This window comes from Staurois parvus, unplaced genomic scaffold, assembly GCF_062004578.1.
Source record: "Staurois parvus isolate SC_StPar_1 unplaced genomic scaffold, SC_StPar_1.0 ptg000031l, whole genome shotgun sequence".
NCBI lineage: Eukaryota > Metazoa > Chordata > Amphibia > Anura > Ranidae > Staurois > Staurois parvus.
The window spans coordinates 8,874,806-8,898,032 of record NW_028317827.1 but is presented as its reverse complement, the minus strand read 5'-3'; the positions used below and the strand labels follow the sequence as shown (position 1 = coordinate 8,898,032).

General features: G+C 45.4%; 1 protein-coding gene across 3 annotated transcripts in view; it reads right to left on the bottom strand.

Annotated features, from left to right (window-relative positions):
- TANK (TRAF family member associated NFKB activator) overlaps positions 1–23,227 on the bottom strand; it is a 124,579-nt gene that overhangs the window by 40,751 nt on the left and 60,601 nt on the right. For all 3 annotated transcript variants that reach the window (XM_089659973.1, XM_089659967.1, XM_089659980.1), the window contains exons 6-7: positions 9,860–10,036; positions 1,504–1,565 (exon numbers count right to left, since the gene is read on the bottom strand). In XM_089659973.1, coding sequence (XP_089516099.1) covers positions 1,504–1,565; positions 9,860–10,036 — 239 coding nt within the window. The remainder of the gene's footprint in view (positions 1–1,503; positions 1,566–9,859; positions 10,037–23,227) is intronic.

Below are 23,227 nucleotides of genomic sequence, written 5' to 3'. Positions count from 1 at the left end.
GATCTTCAATCTACAAAATTTTATCTGGCCTGCAACTAGGGTCAGTGGTGTATCCTCAGTGTGCCCTGATTGAGGAATAAGGTCAGCAGAGGCTGCCTATGGTCTCCACTTCAAGCACCCCGAACCCATACCTGGACTACACTGTAGGGGGGCACTCTGATATTCAACATTCATGGGGGACCTGATTTAAAGTATATGTAAACACTAACAACCCATTCAATTAAAAATAGAAAGGAAAGCCAAGACATTTGTGTATACATATAAAAAAAAAAGGGTTTTATAATTTTTTTTAGAAGTGATCACATATCCTCTGTTCACAGCTGCGCAAGAACTTGGGAAGGAGAAACAGCAGGACACTGAATGGCTGTGCGGGGGGGGGGGGGGGCTGTCAGCTCAAGTCTGATCATTGGAGGAGAGCACACTGAGTTCTCAGCAAGCTAGAGAACTGACTATGCTGTGCTCTCATGCCTAGCGCGGTCAGTTTTTATTAGGAAAGCAGAGGGACTGCCAGGGACACCAGGGATTCCACACAAAGGAAGCAATACAAAGAACAGGATACTTTTTTACACAAGTACATGGTACAGCAGGCACATCAGGAATATGAAATGTTGGGTTTACATAGTCTCTAAGGAAAACTATGATAGGGCCCTGATGCAAGAACGGGGGGGACTGGCTCTGACAAGAACCCTGATATACTTGGGGGATTCTGATGTAAAGGGGACTGTAATAGGGACCTTGATGTAAAAGAGAATCTAATGGGGGACCATGGTGTAGGGCTGAGGCCTGGGAGGGGGGGGGGGGAGGGGGGAACTCTGATGTGAATTTTTGTTGGGTGCAAAGATTTGTAAACTGTACAATGCGACCCTCATAATCAAAAATTTGGAGATGCCTGCCATACTTTGGAGGATGGGGATGAAAAAAAAAAAAAAAACAGGAGTTTTTGTGAAAAATTTCTTAAATCATACAAGAAAAAAGGACAATCTAATGTGCTCTGGGGGTTCTAAAGGGCCCATTTAATTAAGCTGAAAGGAGCAGGTTTCTTGGCATAAGGTTTGATGTGTCTTTTGTTTCCTACACCTCTAGCTATAAAACACTAACAGGGGTTCAAGCCAATCATCACTAAATCCAAAACATCAAAAAGCTTTAGATTAATTTTAAAATATAAAAAAAAATTAGAAATGTCTTTTTAATCTAAGATATCACATTGGGGAAATGTAGAACCTACGTCAGGCTATTACTGCTGTTTGTATCCCTACTGAGATTTCCCCTTGCTTCCTGTCTCCAAGGTATCCGTCACCAGGACCGGAAGAGAGCAAAAATCTTTCCAATGGGGGAAACTTACCAGTAAACACGTGACAAGGTTTCCTATATGTCACCGCCCTACTTTACAAAGACTGGAGGAAATGTTTCTTAAATCTAGCCTGGAGTTTGCCTTTAAATTCTATTTATCTTACATGTCTAGGAAGAACAACCATCACAGTCAATAACATTTATTTACTTTACCTTTCATTTTCACTGAAGGCAGAAGCAGCAGAAAGGTCTGGATTCAAGTTTTTACTTCTCATCTCATGAAAAAAATATAAAATGAAAAGCACACCTTAACAAGCATGACAAACAAAGCATTTCAGTTCAATTTTGTGTGTCTATTTCAGGTTCATGTAAGTCTGACAGGAGGTGCCAAAAACCCATCTATATACTATGCTGGTTTAAAAACATTGATAATGATGAAGTATAGTCTCTGTCAGACAGGCATAAATGGATGGATAGGATTCAACGATAACAAAAAAATGGAAATAGATGGTGCAAAGCATCAGCAGAAAATCTACTGCAGTGTTATACCGTCTCCTAGTGGCCAACCAACGTATAGTTCACGAATGGATGATGGAGGTTTTATCTGGATAGACGGATAGCTGGGGGCCGGCTGGATGTTATGAGAAAGATCAGAATAGATTCTCACCTCCTCTATTGAAGGATTATTATAGCAAAGCATAAAGCAACTGATGTCTCCATCAATCAGATCATATTTAAAAATTGCAGAATGGGAGATAGCACTGCCAGTGCACTGTAATAATAAATCACATGGTTTACTTGTATTTTCTTTCATTTAAAAGGTTTCAAAATGTAATTTCATTCACTGCAATGGGGTTGTAGGGAGTTGGTGAAATGTTGCCTTGTCTATGCATTGGTCAAGACTGCCCAGTGCAGCCTATTGTATATGGTGTGAAATAGCTCTAATGGAGACTGAAAAATGCCCAAGTATGAAATAGCTCTAAAGGAGTATGAAAAAATGTATGACTTTTCATAAATTTTAAATTGGGAGTAAATAGGCAACTGTAGTAACATATTGGGATCAGATATAATTGTGTGCAAGCACTATCAGAAATTTGCAAGTATATAAATGCAGACAGTATATATATATATATATATATATATATATATATATATATATATATATATATATATATATTATAATGAGCTAGAGTACCTGTACTTCATATATATATTTATTTCAGGTACTTATATAGCGCCATCAATTTACGCAGCGTTTTAAATACATATATTGTACATTCACATCAGTCCCCAACGTTCCCTAACTCACATTCATACATATACATACTAGGGCCAATTCAGACAGGAGCCAATTAATCTACCAGCATGTCTTTGGAGTGTGGGAGGAAACCAGAGTACCCAGAGGAAACCCACGCAGTCACAGGGAGAATATGCAAACTCCAGGCAGGTGGTGCCGGGGTTGGGATTCGAACCAGTGACCCTAGTACTGCCAGCCACTGTGCTGCCCGGAGAGTGGGCTATGATCTGTGAGGATGGTGAATTCTCGGCCATACAGATCGGGTTGAAGCTTTTTTTTTTTTTTTCAAGGCCCAGACTATGGCCAGACATTCCTTTTCAATGGTGGCGTAGGTGACCTTCCGGTCCAGAGGTTTCCAGCTGATGAAGGCAATAGGGTGTTCCTCTCCAGCCTTGTTCACTTGGCTAAGGACAGCCCCTAGGCCGTAGGTGGAAGCATTGGTTTGTACCAGAAAATGTCTGTTGTAGTCAGGGGCAGCCAGAACAGGGTTACTTGTAAGGGCAGATTTGAGCTTGTGGAAAGCAAAGTCACAGGCGAAGGTCCAGTTCACCATCCTAGGACTGTTTTTCCAGGTAAGGTTGATCAGGGGCTTTGCCACAGTGCTAATATTGGGAACAAATTTGCTATAGTAACTTGCAGTGCCCAGAAAAGACATTACTTATTTTTTGGTCTGAGTGGTAGGCCAGTCATGGATGGCTTGGACTTTTGCGAGTTCCGGTTTCAATTTCCCTCCCCCTACTCGGTGGCCTAGGTACTGCACCTCAGTCATTCCCAGCTGACATTTGTATGGTCTTACGGTCAACCCTGCCCCACATATGCATTCCAAGATGGTCCCCACATGCAGTAGGAATTCCTCCCAGGTGTTACTAAACTTGGCTATGTCATCTATGTAGGTGCAAGCGAATCCCTGGCATCCCTCCAACAGCTGATCTACGACTCGCTGAAAGGTGACGGGTGCATTTTTCGTCCCGAAGAGCATCACCAGGAATTGAAACAGTCCAAAAGGGGTAATGAAGGCAGAACGTTCCATGCCCTCCCCGGTAAGGGCAATTTGCCAGTAGCCCTTAGGTCCAGAGTGCTGACGTATTGGGCTCCAGCCAGTCGGTCCAGTAGTTCGTCTATGCATGGCATGGGTAAGCATTGCAAAACAGTGTAGTCATTGAATAGCCTGTAGTCTATGCAGAGTCGGGTGCTTCAACCCTTTTTAGACACTAGCATCACTGGGGAAGTCCAGGGGCTGCACAAGGGCCTGATAATACCCAGCTGAAGCATCTCTGTGAGCTCTGCTCGGATTGCCATTTTTATGGACTCTGGGCCTTGGTAGGGGGCCTGTTGGATAGGTTTTTGTCCCTGGGTCTCTACATGGTAAAGGGCTAGGCAAGTACGTCCCAGGGCTGCTGAGAATGCGATAGCCCGGCCCTCTAGTATGGCCCACAACTGACTTGTTTGCTAGGAGCTTAGCTGGGCCCCAGTGGGAATTTGATCAAGGGAGTAAGCTGCTTTGGTGGCTTGCAGGAGGTTGGGCAGGGTTCCTTCATCGGCCTCACCTGTGGGTGTAGTGCAGATGGCCAGTATGGGCAGGGTCCTGTCATGGTACTCTAAGCATGTTTACATGAACTGTGCGCTGCCGCCAGTCATGATCGTCTAGGCCAGGGGTCTGCAACCTTTAAGACATAAAGAGCCACTTGGACCCGTTTCCGAGAGGGAAAAAAAGACTGGGAGCCGCAAAACCATTGCAACATTTAAAACAAATCCGACACTGCATATATTGCAAAAAGCGATCTGGTCATGAAGGGGGTTTAAGGGCCCAGTAAGCAAAGGGGTAATCAGGGCCACAGTGTATCGTCATAATCACAATCATAGCCTTAGGTCAGTGGTGGGCAACCTTTTTTTTCAACTGAGCCAAATCTCGCCAAAACCACGATTGAAATTTATTTTGAGAGCCACATTTTTAAAACTGAAAATACATCCCCCATATAGTAATTCATCCCCCATAGTAATTCATCCCCCATATAGTAATTCATCCCCCATAGTAATTCATCCCCCACATAGTAATTCATCCCCCACATAGTAATTCATCCCCCACATAGTAATTCATCCCCCATATAGTAATTCATCCCCCATAGTAATTCATCCCCCATAGTAATTCATCCCCCATATAGTAATTCATCCCCCCTATAGTAATTCATCCCCCCTATAGTAATTCATTCCTCATATTGTGTCAATTCACTTACCTTTGCTCCGCGCGTTCCTCTCGCCGTGTTCCCGCGCCGTTCCGGTCTTCAGGGCGGACTGTGAGAGGAGAGGAGTTCGTCACGCTGCCCCGCCTACATCCTGACAGCCAATGTTTGCCACGCTCCGCGGGCCGGATTAAAAGGTCCGCCGGGCCGTAGTTTGCCCATTGCTGGGCTAGCTGCAGAGTCCTGACTTTTGGGGCGGCCGCCCGAGAGGAGGGAGGGGAGCGGGCGCCCGGCACACAGAAGACCCTATTGCCTGTCACCTGGTGGGCAGTGTGCTCCGGAGCCGCAGCCAAGGTGAAAAAGAGCCGCGGGTTGCCGACACCCGGTCTAGGCTAATCACATAACTAGTCTCGTCAATTTTGCGGAGGATCTTCAGGGGTCCTTCCCAGGTGTGCTGTAGTTTGTTCTGGGGGTGGGGGACTATTAGGAGAACTTGTTGGCCCTCGGTGAACTCCCATCCGTGGGCCCTACGGTCGTGCCACATTTTCTGCTGTGTCTGAGCTGCTTTGAGGTGGCTGAAGGCTATGGCATCAAGTTGGGTTAGCTGCTCTCGCAGTTCCAGTACATAGATCCGACTGAAGTGCCAGTATCTTCAACCTTGCTTTCCCTTCCCAATGTTCCCGCAGTAAGGTCAGAGGGCCTCGGACTTTCCGCCCGTATAGGAGTTCAAAGGGGCAGAACCCCGTGGATTCCTGCGGCACTTCCAGGTATGCAAACAGAAGATGTGGGAAGAAGTTTTTCCCAGTCTGCCTCACTGTCTACAAAGAATTTCAGCATGGTTTTTAGGGTCCTGTTAAAGCATTCACAGAGGCCGTTGGACGGGGGTTTTATGGGGTGGTCCAGATGGCCCTTACCCCGCAGGTGTGCCACAGGGATTGTATTACATATGACATAAACTGGGTGCCTTGATCAGTTAGGATCTCACTGGGGAATCCCACACAGTAAAAAAAATTGTGACATGGGCTTCTGCCACCTTGGGTGCCGAAATGCTGGACAGGGTTACAGCCTCCAGGTAGCGGGTCACGTAGTCCACTGTAGTAAGGATATTTCATTTTACTGACTTACTGGGGCGGGACAGAGGGAAGATGATATCTACTACCACCCTCTGAAAGGGCTGCTCGATGATGGGCAGGGTGTGGAGCGGAGCCCTGGGGCGGTCCCCCAGGTGCACTTTCGTTTGACACACATCACAGGTCCGGCAGAAGTTAGCAATGGAATGGGAGATGAGTGGCCAGTAAAATGCTTGGGTCAGTCTTTTTTGTTTTCCTTTTCCCCGGGTGTCCAGCTAAGGGAATGTCGTGGGCGATTTGGAGCAGCGGGAACCTAAACAGCTGGGGAACTATCAGCTGCTTAGTTGCAGTACGAGGCTGGCCTGGGCGGCTCGAGTCCGTCAGGCAGTACAGTAGTCCTTGCTCCCAAAGGAATTGCTCCCCGCACTCCCCTAATGATCCGGCATCCACCCGGGCCCTAAATCTGTGGGGTCCGAGTCCAGTTTCCCTTTACATTTTTCCTGGTCCCAGGGCAGAGTGGTATTTAGGTCAAGGTTGGGAGCACTCACTGGAACCAGGGCGGCAGGGGGTTCCAGTTGGGCTTCTTCTGTTGGCGGACCACGAATGGCTTGGCTCCTGGTCACAGACCCGACGTAATTGCACCTCAATTCCCCGAAATCGTTTCCCAGTAGGACATCTGTGGGGAGCCCGCTCATAACTCCAATCTGGCAGCGCCTTACCCCAAATCTATAGTCGAGACGGACTTAAGCCCTTGGAATGTGCTGCCTGGCGCTACCTGCTAGTTTGATGAAGAACCCAGGGACTGGTTCAATGGCTTCTGGTTTTACCACACGGGGGTCAGCAATTGCCAGGATGACCCCGGTGTCTCGGAATCCAGTGGTATTCTGCCTATCGATCAGGACTGCTTGCAAGTGGCGCTGCCTGTGCTCCGGGTAGGCAGGGATAAGTGGGTGAACACTGTAGACTCCCCGGGGTTTACTGGCATTTGTGGAGGTCACTCATTCGCTGGGCGGTGGGGGAAGCGGCTCCTCCTCCGGTGGTAGTTGGATGTAGTTGACCGGGCAGGTGGGGTGGCAGTTCCTGGGACAGGCTGGCCTGGTGGTGCCCGGTTTGGTTGCACCCATAACACCGATGGTCCAGGGGTGGCCCCAATGGTCGGGGGCGGTAGGAAGGCATTGGAGAGGGCCCCGAGAGGGCACGATGGGCCGCCGGAAGGGTGACGTGGGGAGGCCAAGGAGCGGTTGGGCGGAGCTCTGGCCTTAGGTGGTTCAGTCACCCGTTTTTTCCAATGTGGCTTGATGGTGAGAACCTCGTCTGCCAGTGAAGCAGCCCGCCTTAAGGGTGGCAGGGTTTCTCTCCTTCACTCACTCGCACACCTCTGCAGGGCATTGGGTATACAACTGTTCCTTCAGAAAGGCCTGGATGTGTTAAAGTGTGAGGGTCTGTACCCTGCCAGCCAGCGCCAGCAGGACCATGACATCTTGTGTGCATACATTTTGAAAGGTCCCAAATGTGCATCTAGTGGGTTTCCGGGGTTACAGCATAGTGTTCCAGCACAGTCTGTTTGATCCTCATGTAGTCTCGATTCCACTGGGTGTCCAGTATGCAGCATCTTCACCCTCCTTAAGCATGCCGACGAGGTGCCGCACCCAGTCTGCATGGGGTACCTCCAGCAGTTGGCATAAACGTTCGAAGTCCTGGAAGAATCCCTCCACATCTCCTGCAGCTTCACCAAAGGGCTTAAAATCTTTATGAGTCACCCTTGGGAGGGTCAGGCCCAAGGGCTCTTGGGCTGGGGAGGGAATCTCGTCCTCTGAGGCCTCCCGGGGTTTCCCTCTCGTGGGCCCTCCGGATAGCCTCCTGTGTGACGTTCAAAGTGGCTCCGGGGCCCAGGATGGCCATCTTCTCCTCATACTAGGTGATCTAGGGGCTCCTGGGGCTTTGGTTGTCTGATGCAGGGTGTTCTGTCTCTGGCTGAGGGGCAGCCAAGCTGTCAGCCCCTCCAAGGCTGGCTTCCTCGATGATGGTGACCAGCTCCTCCTTGGATAGGCCCCTTCCAGTGAGGCCTAGTTCCCGGGCCCTCAACTGCAAACTTGCCACAGTCCAGTTCCTGTATTCACTACCCCGGGCTAGGTCCGGCATCAGGGGGCTATTGCTCTCCATCTTCTTCTTTAGCGTTCTGATCCCACCGCTGCCAACCAGTTTGTGACAGAAGTGTAAGTGGGACAGAACACACATGGAGAGCAGTGGGACACATAAGACTTTTATCGAGTGATTTGGAGGGCACACGATGAGTATAGCAAGGTTCTGGAAAAACAAAAGTTAAGTCCATACCACATGGTAGGACTCACCGCAAGGATCACCGAAATCTGGTAGGCAACAAAGGGTTAACCTCCCTAGCGGTATGATTACGTCCATATTTCTGTGCTGAAAGCGGTAAATTTTTTTGCATGGAAATATGTATTTTTTTATTGTACGCCTGTAATTTTTAGGAATAACTCACTGAAATCTGTCCTAACAAGAGTCTAGTAAACATCCCGGGTATGATAAAATTTTAAACACAAAATCATAAATTATAATTTAGTAAATAATCATAAAAATAATAATAATAATAAATTTAATTCAATAATATAATCAAACCAAAAACACTGAAATCTGAAATATAGCGCCAAGTTCGCACATCACTGAGCAAAGTCGCAAAATCGTTTTCAGTGTCTGATGATGATTTTCCCCACGAATCATTATCACTCAATTCTGCAAGTGGTTCTGATTTATTATCGCTGTTCTCTAGCTGGTCTAAAACCACTTTTGACCAAAAGGGACGCTTTTTGGACGCCATGGACTTTTCTAAGTTTCCAGGCACAAAGAACAGTCAAAATGCAGGCAGGGCACAGGACAAAGCAGTAGGGACAAAATGTATGTGAAATGGTTTGATACAGTAATGTTTTACGATCTCAAATTCATTTCTAAGAAAATGACAGTTTCAAAAAATGTTTTAATTTGCCGCCGTTCCAGCCCCCATACGTCCTGACGCTCGCAGGGACCGGAACATGGAAGCTGGCATCGGCCGGGGACGCTGCAGGGGACGCATCGCAGGAGCGAAGGACAAGGTAAGCGCTGCAGGGAATCCCTGAGCAACGCTGCTTGGTAAGCCTGAGCGTAGCTCGGGGTTACCGCTTTTGGTACGGACACTTTACCCCGAGCTACACTCGGGAATACCGCCAGGGAGGTTAGGTCTGAGTGGCACACAACAGGGTAGCAGACTGGCAAGCAATGGGTCAAGTCTGAGTGGCACACAGCAGGGCGGCAGGCTCTGGCATGCAATGGGTTAAGTCCGAGTGGCACACAACTGGGGGGCAGACAATGGGTTAAGTCCGAGTGGCACACAGCAGGGCGGCAGACAATGGGTTAAGTCCGAGTGGCACACAGCAGGGCGGCAGACTCTGGCAGGCAATGGGTTAAGTCCGGCTTGGCTGTAGGGTCTGGCCATAGCACAAGACCTCTCACAGCACACTAGGTTGCGAGCAGGGGGAGATTCCGTGTGTCCGGGTCCTGCTCTGGTATTTATCTCCGGAGCGGTCGCCCAGGCATCGGGTCGCCGTGGCGACAAGCCCCACCCCCTCACTGCCCGCCCCCATCGGGCTGCACTGTACCCACCGAAAAAAGGGAACAAGGGGAGGGGGGAGTGTGGCAGCATCCAGGTGAACTGCATGTGGGGAATCCACAGGCAGGCACAGAGGGGAGGCAGACTCTTCCGTGCTCGAAAGTGTGAGGTCCACAGCAGGAGGCAGGTCCCTGGTGCCCAGCACACCACCTATGCGGGCTACATGTGGGCGCAGGGGCACATAATGGGGAAGGGGGTGTGCAAGGATCCGAATGGGGGGTGACCATGACAGGATTAATGTTACTGTAATGAAGCACTCTGGTTATTGAAATATGATACATTTCTGTTATATTGTCCTCTATAAAGTATTACTATTACAGAAGAGTTTCACTAGGCACCTCCACAGGTTCCTCCTTACCTCCGTTTCATGTCCATGGACTGTCCTAGAGTCTTGCTTTTCTTGCCTCTCATTGGCTTCTTTCAAAAGAGTTTTTAAATGCTGAACTTCTTCGTTCTTACTGGAAAGGGCAGATAATAGCTCGTCCCGTTCACTTTCCATTTCCAAAAATCGGAGCTTCTCTATGTCAAGCTGCTCCTGTCAGAATATTTAATCTTTACAATACTTTTATTATTTAAAACACCCACATATTTTATACATTTCAAACATATTATATTCTATAAACCTCACAGAAGAATAAAGAAAAAAAAGAAGGCATATGGTGCTAACACTTGACATCAACGCTCACGTCCCAGAATCTTTGAAATACCCAAAACATGATAAAGCAGACGGGACTTTTGAGGTGCAACAAATGATCACGTTCAACTATAAAGCGAATATTTAATTGATTGATACACATTAAAAATAAAGTGGTATACATTAAAAAGCACTAGCTATAGCACATGTACAAACAAAACTTGTGATACAATTCTACATATGTGCCTGTATACAGGTGCCCTACTATCACCACTGTTCCCTTGCACTATCATGTATTTAAACTTTCACGGCTTTCACTTCCTATAACACAATCTAACAATGGGGGAGAGAATCCTGTCAGCACACTCTTCCCCCCATTTAGAGATTGTATTAAAACAGTGAAAGCAACGAAAGAAGATTCCTCATTGGGGATCAAGGAGGAAGGGGGGGGAGAGAAGGGGGGGGGAGAAAAGTGGGGTGGGGGGGGGGAAGAAGAGTGAGTAGGGAGCAGGTCCTTGTGAGAAACATTTTCACACAGCTTCACTGATGACCCAAAGGCTTAAACCCCTACAGAGCTGGGAGTTCATATATAGGAAGAGGACAGGGCATCCCTGCACAGATTTCTACAGGGTCCAGCTTCCTACACGTGGGACACACTTCAGGACATTTAGGGTAGCTAACTAATGCTATAGAGAATCCTTTATTTTATGGCTAAAATTCAGTTTTAAAGTCCAACTCCAGGAAAATGTAAATGTAATCCCTTGCAGTGGGGTTGCTCCCACAATGCAAGGGTTAAAGCAGAGTTCCACCCAAAAGGGGAAGCACTGCTTGTCTGCCTCCTTACCTCCACTGCCACATTTGGCACCTTTTGGGGGGAAGGGGAGGGGTGGTTTCGCAGATACCTGGTTTTGACAGGTACCTGCTCCCTCCTGGAAGTTTGGCCCCTCCTTCCCCTGCATTCTTTTGGGACACTTCACAGGTTCCAGAAGACTGCGGCTCATTCACAAAGTGCAGCACGCTTAGTACATGCACAGTAGGAAGCTGGCTGTGAAGCCACAACGCTTCACTGCTGGTTTCCCTTAGTCAAGATGGTGGTGCCAGCACCTGGTAGCCGATTGAAGAATTGGCTCGGGTGAGAACACTGCTGGATGCCTGGACAGGTAAGTGCCCTTAAAAGTCAGCAGCTACAGTATTAGTAGTTGCTGACTTTTCTTTTTTTTGGGGGGGGGGGCGGGGAACTCTTTAATTGCTCATTTTGTCCATGGAAGAAAGAAACCATTTTAAATTACCTGATCCTCTGCTCCCCGCCAGATAGCGTTCCCCCTCACTTCGGAGGTAGACTATCCCTCAGCATCATCACATCCTATGTAAAGCTTTAGACCCTGCTTTGGTCTTGATGACATCAGGACCCTAGACCACTGTTGCATGGGAGAAAATCTGTTAAGTTTTTTGTTCCCCTAGACCTAAATGAGCAATTACCCTTTCACTGTAGGCACAGCCCCACTGCAAGGGATCATTTTTTAGTTGCCTGGAGTTGGGCTTTAAGTGTTGTGTTCGCACAATTAAGACCGATAACTCTCCTAGAAGCCTTTCCTTCTTGCAGCAGACTTTTGGCAGAAAATAAACGCAGACGCTTGTAAAACTATGTAACGCATTTAGGAGTGTCAAGCATTTGGGTGTGTTAATTCAATGGCACATACAATGGATATAAAAAGTCTACACATCCCTGTTAAAATGTCAGGTTTCTGTGATTTAAAAAAATGAGACAAAAGAAATAATTTCAGAACTTTTTCCACCTTTAATGTGACCTATAATTTGTATAACTCAATTGACAAACAAATCTTTATGGGGGGGGGGGGGGGGGTAGAGTAAACAAAAAACTAAAATAATGTGGTTGCATAAGTGTGTACACCCTCTTATAACTGGTGATGTAGCCGTGTTCAGAATTAAGCAAACACATTCAACATCATGTAAATAGGAGTCAGTACACACCTGCCATCATTTAAAGTGCCTCTGATTAACCCCAAATAAAGTTCAGCTGTTCTAGTAGGTCTTTCCTGACATTTTCTTAGCTGCATCCTACAGCAAAAGCCATGGTCCGCAGAGAGCTTCCAAAGCATCAGAGGGATCTCATTATTAAAAGGTATCAGTCAGGAGAAGGGTACAAAAGAATTTCCAAGGCATTAGATATACCATGGAACACAGTGAAGACAGTCACCATGGAGAAAGTATGATGCAACTGTGACATTACCAAGTACTGGACGTCCCTCCAAAATTGATGAAAAGATAAGAAAACTGGTCTGGGAGGCTGCCAAGAGGCCTACAGCAACATTAAAGGAGCTGCAGAAATATCTGGCAAGTACTGGCTGTGTGGTACATGTGACAACAATCTCACATATTTTTCATGTCTGGGCTATGGGGTAGAGTGGCAAGACTGAAGCCTTTTCTTACAAAGAAAAACATCCAAGTCTGGCTAACTTTTTCAAAAACACATCTGAAGTCTCCCAAAAGCATGTGGGAAAATGTGTTCTGGTCTGAAGCAACCAAGGTTGAACTTTTTGGCCATAATTCCAAAAGATATATTTGGTGCAAAAACAACACTGCACATAACAAAAAGAACACCATACCCACAGTGAAGCATGGTGGTGGCTGTTTTTCTTCAGCTGGAACTGGAGCCTTAGTCAAGGTAGACGGAATTATGAACAGTTCCAAATACCAGTCAATATTGGCACAAAACCTTCAGGCTTCTGCTAGAAAGCTGAACATGAAGAGGAACTTCATCTTTCAGCATGACAAAGACCCAAAGCATACATCCAAATCAACAAAGGAATGGCTTCACCAGAAGAAGATTAAAGTTTTAGAATGGGCCAGACCTGAATCTGATTGAAAATCTGTGGGGTGATCTGAAAAGGGCTGTACACAGGAGATGCCCTCGCAATCTTTTAGATTTGAAGTGTTTTTGCAAGGCAGAGTGAGCAAATATTGTCAAGTCAAGATGTGCCATGCTGATAGACTCATCCCCAAAAAGACTGAGTGCTGTAATAAAATCAAAAGGTGCTTCAACAAAGTATTAGTTTAAGGGTGTGCACACTTATGCAACCATATTATTAAAATTTTTATTTTTACTTCCCTCCACCTAAAAGATTTCAATTTGTTGTTCAACTCAGTTGTACAGTTTATCGGTTACAGTAAAGGTGGAAAAAGTTTTGAAATTATTTAGCATTGTCTATTTTTTACATCACAGAAACCTGACAATTTAACAGGGGTGTGTAGACTTTTTATATCCAAATGTAAATATTTAATTCTGGCCATTGAAATGAACACTCTAGCGCTAAACGTGTCTAAAGTTAACACATGTTTAGAAGCGTTTACACAAATTTAGAAGCATCAAGCATTTTTTCTGCCAAACCTCTTCTGCAATGGATGTGCTGGCAGTGAGTTTTTTTCCTGCCTCTAAACGCCTATAAAAGTTTGTGTGTACATGGACACATAGGCTAACATGCAGGGGAGTTTAGAGGCAGGAAAAAAAATGCCAGACATCCCTAGAAGCAGCTGTAAAAACGTCAAGTGTGCATGAGGCCTATTATGTGAAGATTCTCAACTCTTTTAGTCTAATTTTTGCTCTATGGTATTAGATAGTTTTCGGTCATCTGCAAACACCGAAGAAGCCTCTTCACTGCACTTGACTGACAGCATCAAGAACCAATGGCTCCTGCTGCTGTTTGAGTCCCTGTGTGAAGAGGAACTGAGGGGAGAAGAGATGTAGTCATGCACAGTGGTGATCTCTTCTCCCCTCTCTTCCACTTCACACAGGGAGGGAGGAGCACAGGGAAAGTCAAAAACATGTTTTACCTTAATGCAAGGTACGTTTTTAGGTTTAGTATCACTTTAATATGCCAGTTGAACAATATCAGCAAAAAAATTAAGACTGTAGTGCATAGATCTGCAGGCAAGGGTAAATATAAAATAAAATTTCCCTGCTGCTCTTTTGTACTCCCTACACTTGGGAAAATCCCTGGTGACAGCATTATCTGGAAATCATATAATAGCCTGCAATAAATACCTGAAATTAGGTTTCCATACTAGAAATGGCATTATCCCAAGTTTCAATTCTTGCAAAAATAACCTGACCAGGAGCTGCGACTACAATAGACACAAGGGCTGTTACTTCAAATGCTGACGTGTATCATAGGGCTGATTAAAGTAAACCTGTAGGCTATCTATTCAAGGTAAAATAACAGGATCACTTGATGGGAGTCATTCCCCTACACACAGCTAATACTCACATTTTCTTAAAGTGGTTCAAAAGGCAGAAGGTTTTCTATTTTAATGCATGCTTTGCATTAAAGTAAAAAAAACTTCTGCAAGCAGCACTCCCCGAACCCCCCCTAAATACTTGCCTGAGCTCGACCCAGCGATATACACGACAGCAGAGGCTCTCTCTCCTCATTGGCTTAGACACAGCAGCAGGAGCCATTCGCTGGGGATTTGATAGACTTCTCGGCTGAGGAGGAACCAGCAGTAGACCTGGCAACAGGGCCAAACATTAGTGAACTCTGCCCAGCACTGGTAACGTCTTCTGAGTTCCACGGACAGGAGATGGTGAGCCCCTATCCCCAGATAACAGTTCCAGAGACTGGGGATTTGATTGACTTTTCTACTGAGGAGGAACCAGCCGGCACGCCTTCCGCAGAAGAGCTGGCATCAGGGCATGGCGTTGTTGACCTCTACCCACAACAATCAGCACCGCAGGAGCTACAGAAAGAGGATGCAAAGGCACCGCACAACTGCAGCTTGAGCTGATGTCCGTGGATGGGACTTTGGTCTCCACTGATGCAACCCCAGAAAAGGGTCTGGCATTGGGATAAGAGGATGTCAGCCTTACTTTGCAAATACTGGGGGATGTCCATCAAGTCAAAGTGGAGGAGACTACAGTCACCACCTGGATACCCCAGGGATGCTGGTCAGTCGGCCCAGATCCCCCACCGCATGATGGAGTCGGCCCAGCCACCATCTTCTCCCCAGCGGCTGAGAGGACTTCAGGGAGAAGGACCAGTCCGTACTTCTCCCCAGCGTCGGGTATGTTTTACGGGAGAGGCAGAGGTAGGCTGGGTGAGTAATGCTACGTTTGGGACAATTTGTTTGGGGTACTGTGTGGGTGCTGACATTGGGGGACTGGAAGTACAGACTAACTTCGGAGTACATCTGTCTGGGATTTACTCCTGCGTTAGTCTCTTGCCGAAAGGGGAGGTGTGACAGGAGTGACTTTTGGGGGTGGGGGGACCCCTGTATCATCTTCCTCTTATGTTTAAGTCACCCTGTGCCTGTTAGGGAACAGGGGGAAATGTTCTAATATTGGTGTGGGGGTTGTTCATTGTTCTCTGCCATGTGCCTGCATCCCATTGTTCTAGCAAACTATTATGGGATGCATGTGTTCCCCTATTGTCTACTGCCAAGTGGTGTATCCCTTTGTTCTATTATGTGTCTTGGTTTGGTGGGGGGGGGGGGGGGGGGGGAGGTTCTGGCAGCCCTTCCCTCCTGATGGGATGGCCTGTGATGTGTTTCCTGTTCCTGGTTGTATTTCCCCACCCGGTGGATATATCTTGTGTTTGTGTTAAAATAAAGCAGTTGACTTCCTATCTTAAGAAGAGTCTGGTGCTGTCTATTTTCTGCATGATCAGCGGGTGTGGTCCGTGGATTTGTGTTCGGACAGGGAAGCGGGAGTCTAACAGAAATACCCAAGTTCAGTCTGGGTCCGGTTCCGTTACAGTGGTCCTGCATGCATCACCCAGCTACGCAAAATAAATTTAAAAATCTACTTAGATGGTGCAAAATTATCAGCCAAATAGTGACTGCATCCTAGCAGTCTGAATACAATTGCCATTAGTGGCGATTCCTCCATCCTTAAGAGTCTCTAGGTTTTCCTGAGAAAAAGCTGATGAATGTACCATCTGTGCATTAAAAATATTTAGATCTCTCTTAACTTTTTTATGAAAGACTAGAAAGTCTGATTGCTGTGCAAAAGAAAAAAAACTTGATCTGCTGAATATGAGGAGTCGTTACAGAAGCGGCAATTCTTCTGATGATCAAAAGGTATGAAAGTGCTTGAGATCCACTTTCAGGTCAATACATGCTGATGGAAATCTATTAGGGCTCGTTTATACTGGTATTATTCTGTGAAGATTGATCTGCAATGGATCGTTTTTTCACAAAACGCTGTAGGCGTGGCTCCACTTCCTTAAACTGAACCTCTCCAAAACCGAGCTCCTAGTTTTCCCCCCAGCCCACGCCCCCCCGACTTCTCCATCACGACCAACAATGCCACCATCAATCCCGCCCTGCAAGCCAGAGTGCTTGGTGTCATTCTAGACTCCAATCTGTACTTCCAGCCCCAAGTCCAATCGCTAACAAACTCATGCAGACTTCACTTCCGCAACATCTCCAAAATACGCCCATTCCTAACCCCGGAAGCTACTAAGCAACTCATCCACTCCCTCATCATATCATGACTCGATTAATGCAACTCCCTCCTCACTGGCCTGCCTCACCACAGCCTATCCCCGCTTCAGTTGATCCTGAATACGGCGGCCAGACTCGTCCACCTTACCAACCGCTCTGTTTCCACCACCCCCCTCTGCCAATCCCTCCACTGGCTTCCGATTGCCCAATGGATCAAATTCAAAATCCTAACACTGACGTACAAAGCTGTCCATAACACTGCCCCAAACTACATCACTGACCTAATATCCAAATACCACCCAAAATGCATTCTACGCTCCTCACAAGACCTCCTTCTCTCTAGTTCCCTGGTCTTCTCCTTTCATGCCCACCTCCAGGACTTCTCCAGGGCATCACCCATCCTATGTAACTCCCTACCCCAATCCATCAGACTATCACCTACTCTCCTCTCCTTTAGGCGCACCCTGAAAACCCATCTCTTCAGGGAAGCCTACCCCGCACTCTGCTAATTGCCGATCTCCTCCACTCTTCCTACCACTCCACCCCCCACAGCTATTCCTCCCGTACCACTATCCCCTCCCTCCTAGATTGTAAGCTCCAAGGAGCAGGGCCCTCGAACCCCTCGTGTATCACATTGCATTGTTATTGTACTGTCTCATGTATTGTCTCCCATTGTAATGTACAGTGCTGAGCGAACTGTTGGCACTATATAAATACTGTATAATAATAATAATAATTCTAGAGGTGATGCTACCACCTTCTGAGAGCCTGTGTGTCCTTTTTTTTGGACAACCAAACAGGCTGTATGAATGGAAATATCATAACCTCCCTTCCCCCTTGCACATCCATTCACTGGGAAAATCAGTGTACTGCTGTTTCTCCTACTCCAGCTCTCTGTCCTTAGCTGCATAAGGGGCTTAGAGGGTATGTGATCACTTTTAAAACAGAGAGAGAGAGAAAAAAAAAAAAAAAAGGGTTCACATATACTTTTTTTTTTTCTATCAAAATTGTTTTTCTTGGTTTTTAGACAAATACTTCACAAAACAGAGCCTATCGGCATTCCCTGGCTTGAAAGAAAAAAAAAAACAACATAAAAGAACAATCCCATCTGTAGTTACAACTCCGGTACTCCTTGATCAACGAGGGTAGCAGCATCCACAAGACCAAGGTAGGCAATCAGGAGGTAGATGTTAGGCACTATCATATTGAATAGGCACATATCAAATGAGGGTTCACATATACTTTAAGTGAATTCTGCCAAGGAATAAAAAGAACTAAAATGAAATCAAATTAAGAGATCTTCTTCCTGTGGTTCTGGACAACAATGATTACGCAACAAAACAACCCTACCAGGCTACATCTAAGATCTTATGAAATCCAGCAGAAGTAGTATTGTTCCAGCTTTACTTCAAAGAAGTAAATCAGTAACTGAAATGAATTGCATGGCTGTCTGTCTGAAAGAAGAAGTGTCTCAGCAAGAATAAATATTCCACAAACAGTTGTTTCCTGTTCCCTCTCTTTGAAAGTGACCATGTAAAGTCCCCAATTCATGCAAACAGCCCATATAAACTGGCACTAGACAGAATCATCTGAGGTCTTCTCTTACAGTTCCCTCTTCCACACTTAGCTTACTATGCAATGTTTATGCAATATAGTTCCCTTAAAGTGAACCTGACCCTGGTTTAAAAGATTTGAGAGAAAATCACAGACCTGGAGTATGGGAATCTTGTAGTATTTGTAAGTATCTGTGCTAAGCTTAATATTTATCACTTCCAGGCCCAGGTATACAACACAAAGGACCTCAACTTCTGAAAGTCTTATGCCCTGCACATCTTGGTGCTAAGCCCCCTCCATTTTCATTAATATGCCAAAGTAGAGTTATTAGCATTTGACAATTGAATGGCAAGGGGCAGGCCTAACTCTAGGAAGGGGTAGGGTGTAAAATCGACTTTGGCAGAAAATGAGGCCTATAAACAGGCCTTGGACTCCACATGGACAAGGAGATTTTAGGACGAATACAGGTATTTGAAGTCACCACAAGGCATCAGCAATGTTGCTAAATTAAGTTCGGTTCCCTTTTAATATATTAAAGTGCCACCTGACTTTAAAGAATAGATCAACCCTACATTTCATATTCCCAATATGTGCCTGTTGTACCATGGACTTGTATGAAAAAGTATCCTGTTCACTTTGTATTGTTTTCTTTGTGTGAAACCCCTGGAATTCCTGTGAGACTCTGCTTTTTTTTTTAATTAACAACTGACCTTACTAGGCATGAGATAGCATGAGTATAATCATTGATTGGAGGAGAGCAGACACCACCGCCACCCACCTGCTCAGCCATTTATTGGAAGATCAGTGTCTGCCGTTTCTCCTCCCTCATCTTTCTATCCAGCTGAGAACAGAGGGTATGTGATCACTCATAAAAAAAAAAAAAAAAAAAAAAAAAAAAAGGGGAAAAATGTATTTATAATGATTTTATATGTATATACAATTTTGCTTTTCATTTCCATTTTAAACTGAATAGGCTGTTTAAAGTATATGTAAACCCTCATCTTGTTAAAGTGTCACTAAACCCACATCATAAAAAAGGATCAATAAATGCTGTACCGTGTTTCCCCAAAAATAAGACACTGTCTTATATTAATTTTAGGTTAAAAAAATGCACTAGGGCTTATTTTCGGGTAGGTCTTATTTTTATTGACACTTCCAACGACGATCCCCGCAGGATGGATCAGATCTGCGGATTGAGCATAATGGATCTGAGTCCGATCCATTATCCTCCCCAATCCGCAGATCCTATCCATCCTGCGGGGATCGTCGGCTTGCAACCTAACTGATCTCTCCACAAGCTCCACAAAAAGGTACGTTTTAAAGCAAGCGCCCCCCCCTCTGCCTTCTCTCTCTTTCTTTGCCCTCTTTCTCCCCCCCCCCCCCCTCCTCCTACATGAATCTGCAGTGCTGTCACCAGGGTCGGGGGATTACACTGACCTTCTGCATACTCTGCCCGCCCCTCCAGCACTCCATCTTCAGCACCGTGGTAGGGATGTGGACCCACCCCTCTGCTGAAACTCCGAGCAGGAGAAGTGTCTGCAGTGCCTGTCTCACTGTCCGTCCCCTCAATGCCTGCTTATTTCAGAAGCGGCACATACAGGGACGGACTGAGCCTCTCATGGGGCCCTGCAGTGACCCTGGGTCCTCGGGCAATGCCCAAATGGTCAGTTCTCCCCTGGTGGAGGTAGGTCTTATTTTCGGGGGAGGGCTTATATTAGCGGTACGTCAAAAAGTACCGCAAGGTCTTACTTTCAGGGTAGGTCTTATTTTCGGGAAAACACGGTATTACATGCTGTTCCTACTCACTCAGTCGCTAGGAGATTTGTTTTCTGTATTCTGCAAAAAAACCTGGTTGATCCTGCTGCTCACTCTCTCCCTATTCTGTTCATATCCCCAATTCAGCTAGCGACTTTGCAGCTGTAGTGGCAACTCTGCACATGCTCAGTTTTCAGTGAATTTCTATGCTGAGCATATCCTCCCGATCACATCGGAGCAGCCCATGTGACTATAAAGTCACACATGTGGACATTTGGTAAAATGATAGCCCACTCTCTCCCTAACCAGTTAAACACAATGGGGGGAGGTATATTATATCCTGATTGATGAAGGCTTTGCCTCGATCTTATACTAAGAAACAGGCTGGAGGGGCGTGACACAGCCTGCGACTGGCAGAAATCTGCCCACACCATTATATTTCCACAAAATAATAAAGACTTGATTTCAAATATATATTTGTATGCCAATTTAAAACAGTTTATTGATATTAATAATTTATTTTTACTCTGTATTCCAAAGGCGGTTTTTTATTTTGAACATGTGACCGGTAGCAGAGGACTAGAGGCTCCTCCTTTTTATGTTTCCCTACAGACAGGCTGGGAAAGAGCTAGGTCATGTGACTTCTGTATAACAATTAAGAAAAAGGTATTTAGATTTTTTTTTTTTAATTAAAATAATTACGGTGCCATCATCCACATACAGAAATAGAAGGGACAATGTACATTAAACAGTGTGCATTTAGTATCACTTTAAGAGCAAATCCAATAAACCAGATAAATACACAGGTGATGAAACAAATGTTTATCTAACCAAAAGTCCTGAAGAACAAACCCATCCACATCTCTACCCTCTCTTATACAAACCTTTGACAAATATGGAAAATGATCAAACCTAAAAATTACTTAAAATAGTCCACTATGAGAATTAACCTTCCGTCTCCCACTGTGACCTACTTGAAAGATCAGTTCACTTGGTCTACATCACCAGTCCCAGGTGAATTATATAGAGATAAACTTCTCCCTTTTAGCTAAGACCATTACTTCAGTCCAAGGTCTGACAACAGATTTACTAATCAGGCTGACAGGATAGCTGACAGGATAGAGATCATAAAGATGAGCATTCTACCGAAAGTGCTATACTTACTACAAACAATCCTTATTGCTTTGCCACCCGCCTTAGACAGGGATATGTTTCAGGTGATGGAGAACTGCCCAGAATGATACATGTATCTTGACAGCCACTATAGGGACGGCTTCTGATATTACTAAGCCTGCCATCTAATGGGACTGGTAGACAAATGTCAACACACATTCTAGGGCAGAGGTGCTAAACCTGTTGGAAGAGTTAGGTCCACCAGAGTGACTCGGTAACCGGTCACAGACCACAATGAAATTAAATGGTTCAGATTTTTTATTTTTTTTTACTTTGAATGGCATAATCAATATTTTCCTCCTGCAGCCCCTGAATGTCAGTGGGAGGCAGAGGAGGAGAAGTGGGATTTTCAGGAGGAAAATAGAGAGGATCGGTTCCTGTATACTGTATACCGCTCCTCCTGTCCAAATGTAAGACAAAATGTAACAGGGAAGGCTTCACAGGGCCCTCTGGAACACAGGGCGGGGGCGCCCCCCCAATCCATAAATGTAAACAAGCCTTTACTGTCCTGAACCCCCTATAAGGCTGCTTTCACATTGATGCGCTGCAGTTTAACCACAACACGAGTGCAGTGCAGTGCACCTGCGGCTTTCCTGCAGGTTAGCTGCATTTTGCCATAGACTATCTTGCAGGTGTGATGCACTTTCTGAAAAAACGCACCAAACCCACAGGATATAATAGACGTGCGCTTCCCTGGTTTGCGGTCGAGGGATACATCATAGAGCTCCGCGGGCCACAGGTTGAGCACCCCTGTTCTAAAGTATGGCTCAAATCAGAGGGTTGGGTACATTGCGGGTGTATTTCCTTCTGAACAGACAAAACCCATATACCTACAGATGTTTAACAACATTCATCAATTGGGGCATCACTGAAAGTGTTCACTACAGTATGCAAATCCTATTTATCCATGAAATGGAGGAAATTGTACACATCAAACAGGATAAGACTGATAGCTTTCATAATCCATAGTATTTCTGGACACATTTCAAGCCCAATCTATGCATCTACCATTGTAATCAGAAGTTTCCTAGGTTTCTTTTCCTTTCCCAGACATTAGGTACATAGTTGCAGCTCATACCATAGCTTGCAGTCAGGCCCTGGGTAGAGAAGATCTAGTGCTGTTCAGAAGGTGGCATGGATCCATCTAGCCAAGTACAAAAAGAGATTGATTGCTTGGGCAGGGCAAAGTGAGAGACAAGGCACCTTTGCCCCCTTTCCTTCACATATGCCTTCCCTAGAACCATTTCATCTGGCTTTCAGGTTTTTTTTTTTTAATCCACACAGAAAAAGGTAGACTTGGGCCCATGTCACACTTGCTATCCTGTTTCTGGTGCCAACTCACCAGCAACACTATCACTAAAGAGACTACTCACCTTGCACCTAAGCAGTCAATTCAATGTACAAAGTTCATGGCCAAGATGCTAATTCCCCAGCAAGGGAGCAGTTACTGAGCAACATCAACAGATTTGGTCTGAAAGGGGGCAGGTGAGTTTTCTTTCTGCCCCCATAGGGATCTTGTTACTGGAGAGCTGCTGCCAGCAACAGGATCACTAGTTTGCCTTACCTAATACATGTTTTACGCACATGTAAGTTGTATTTGCTGGCAACTACTAGCAACTCAGAACACTAGTCTTAAAATCTTTGATGACGGATGCAATTTACCTTTCCCATGGCCAAGTAATAGGCAATGAAAAAGCATCTTTTACTAACCTAAGGTTTTGTAGGAGCCTCTGCTTGGTTGAAGATATTTAATCTAATTTCCAAACTACCAACCAGTGGATTTAAAGCTCAGCATCAGCCACAATTTTTTTACAAATGTTTTAGAATAGGAAGGGATACAAGTGGTTTGATACAAAAACAAAAAAAAAAAAAACCTGAGAGAGGTTTTACACCTTAAATATATTGCTACCCGTGTACAATCTGGAAAAACTTAACTTGCCTCTTTCTATTGGTGGCCATAAAAGAATAAGGGGAACTTTAATGTGAACCTGTGGCCAGGTAATGCACATTCGAGAATTTTAATTCTATTGAGAAGCAGTAAATTAAAGAGGTTGAGGAGTCCAGTAGTACTGAGCTGTAAAAAGGACACATAAGAAAATAAGAAGCTGTTCCTTATATCATGCTTGAGAACATGGGATAGTCCGGTATCTT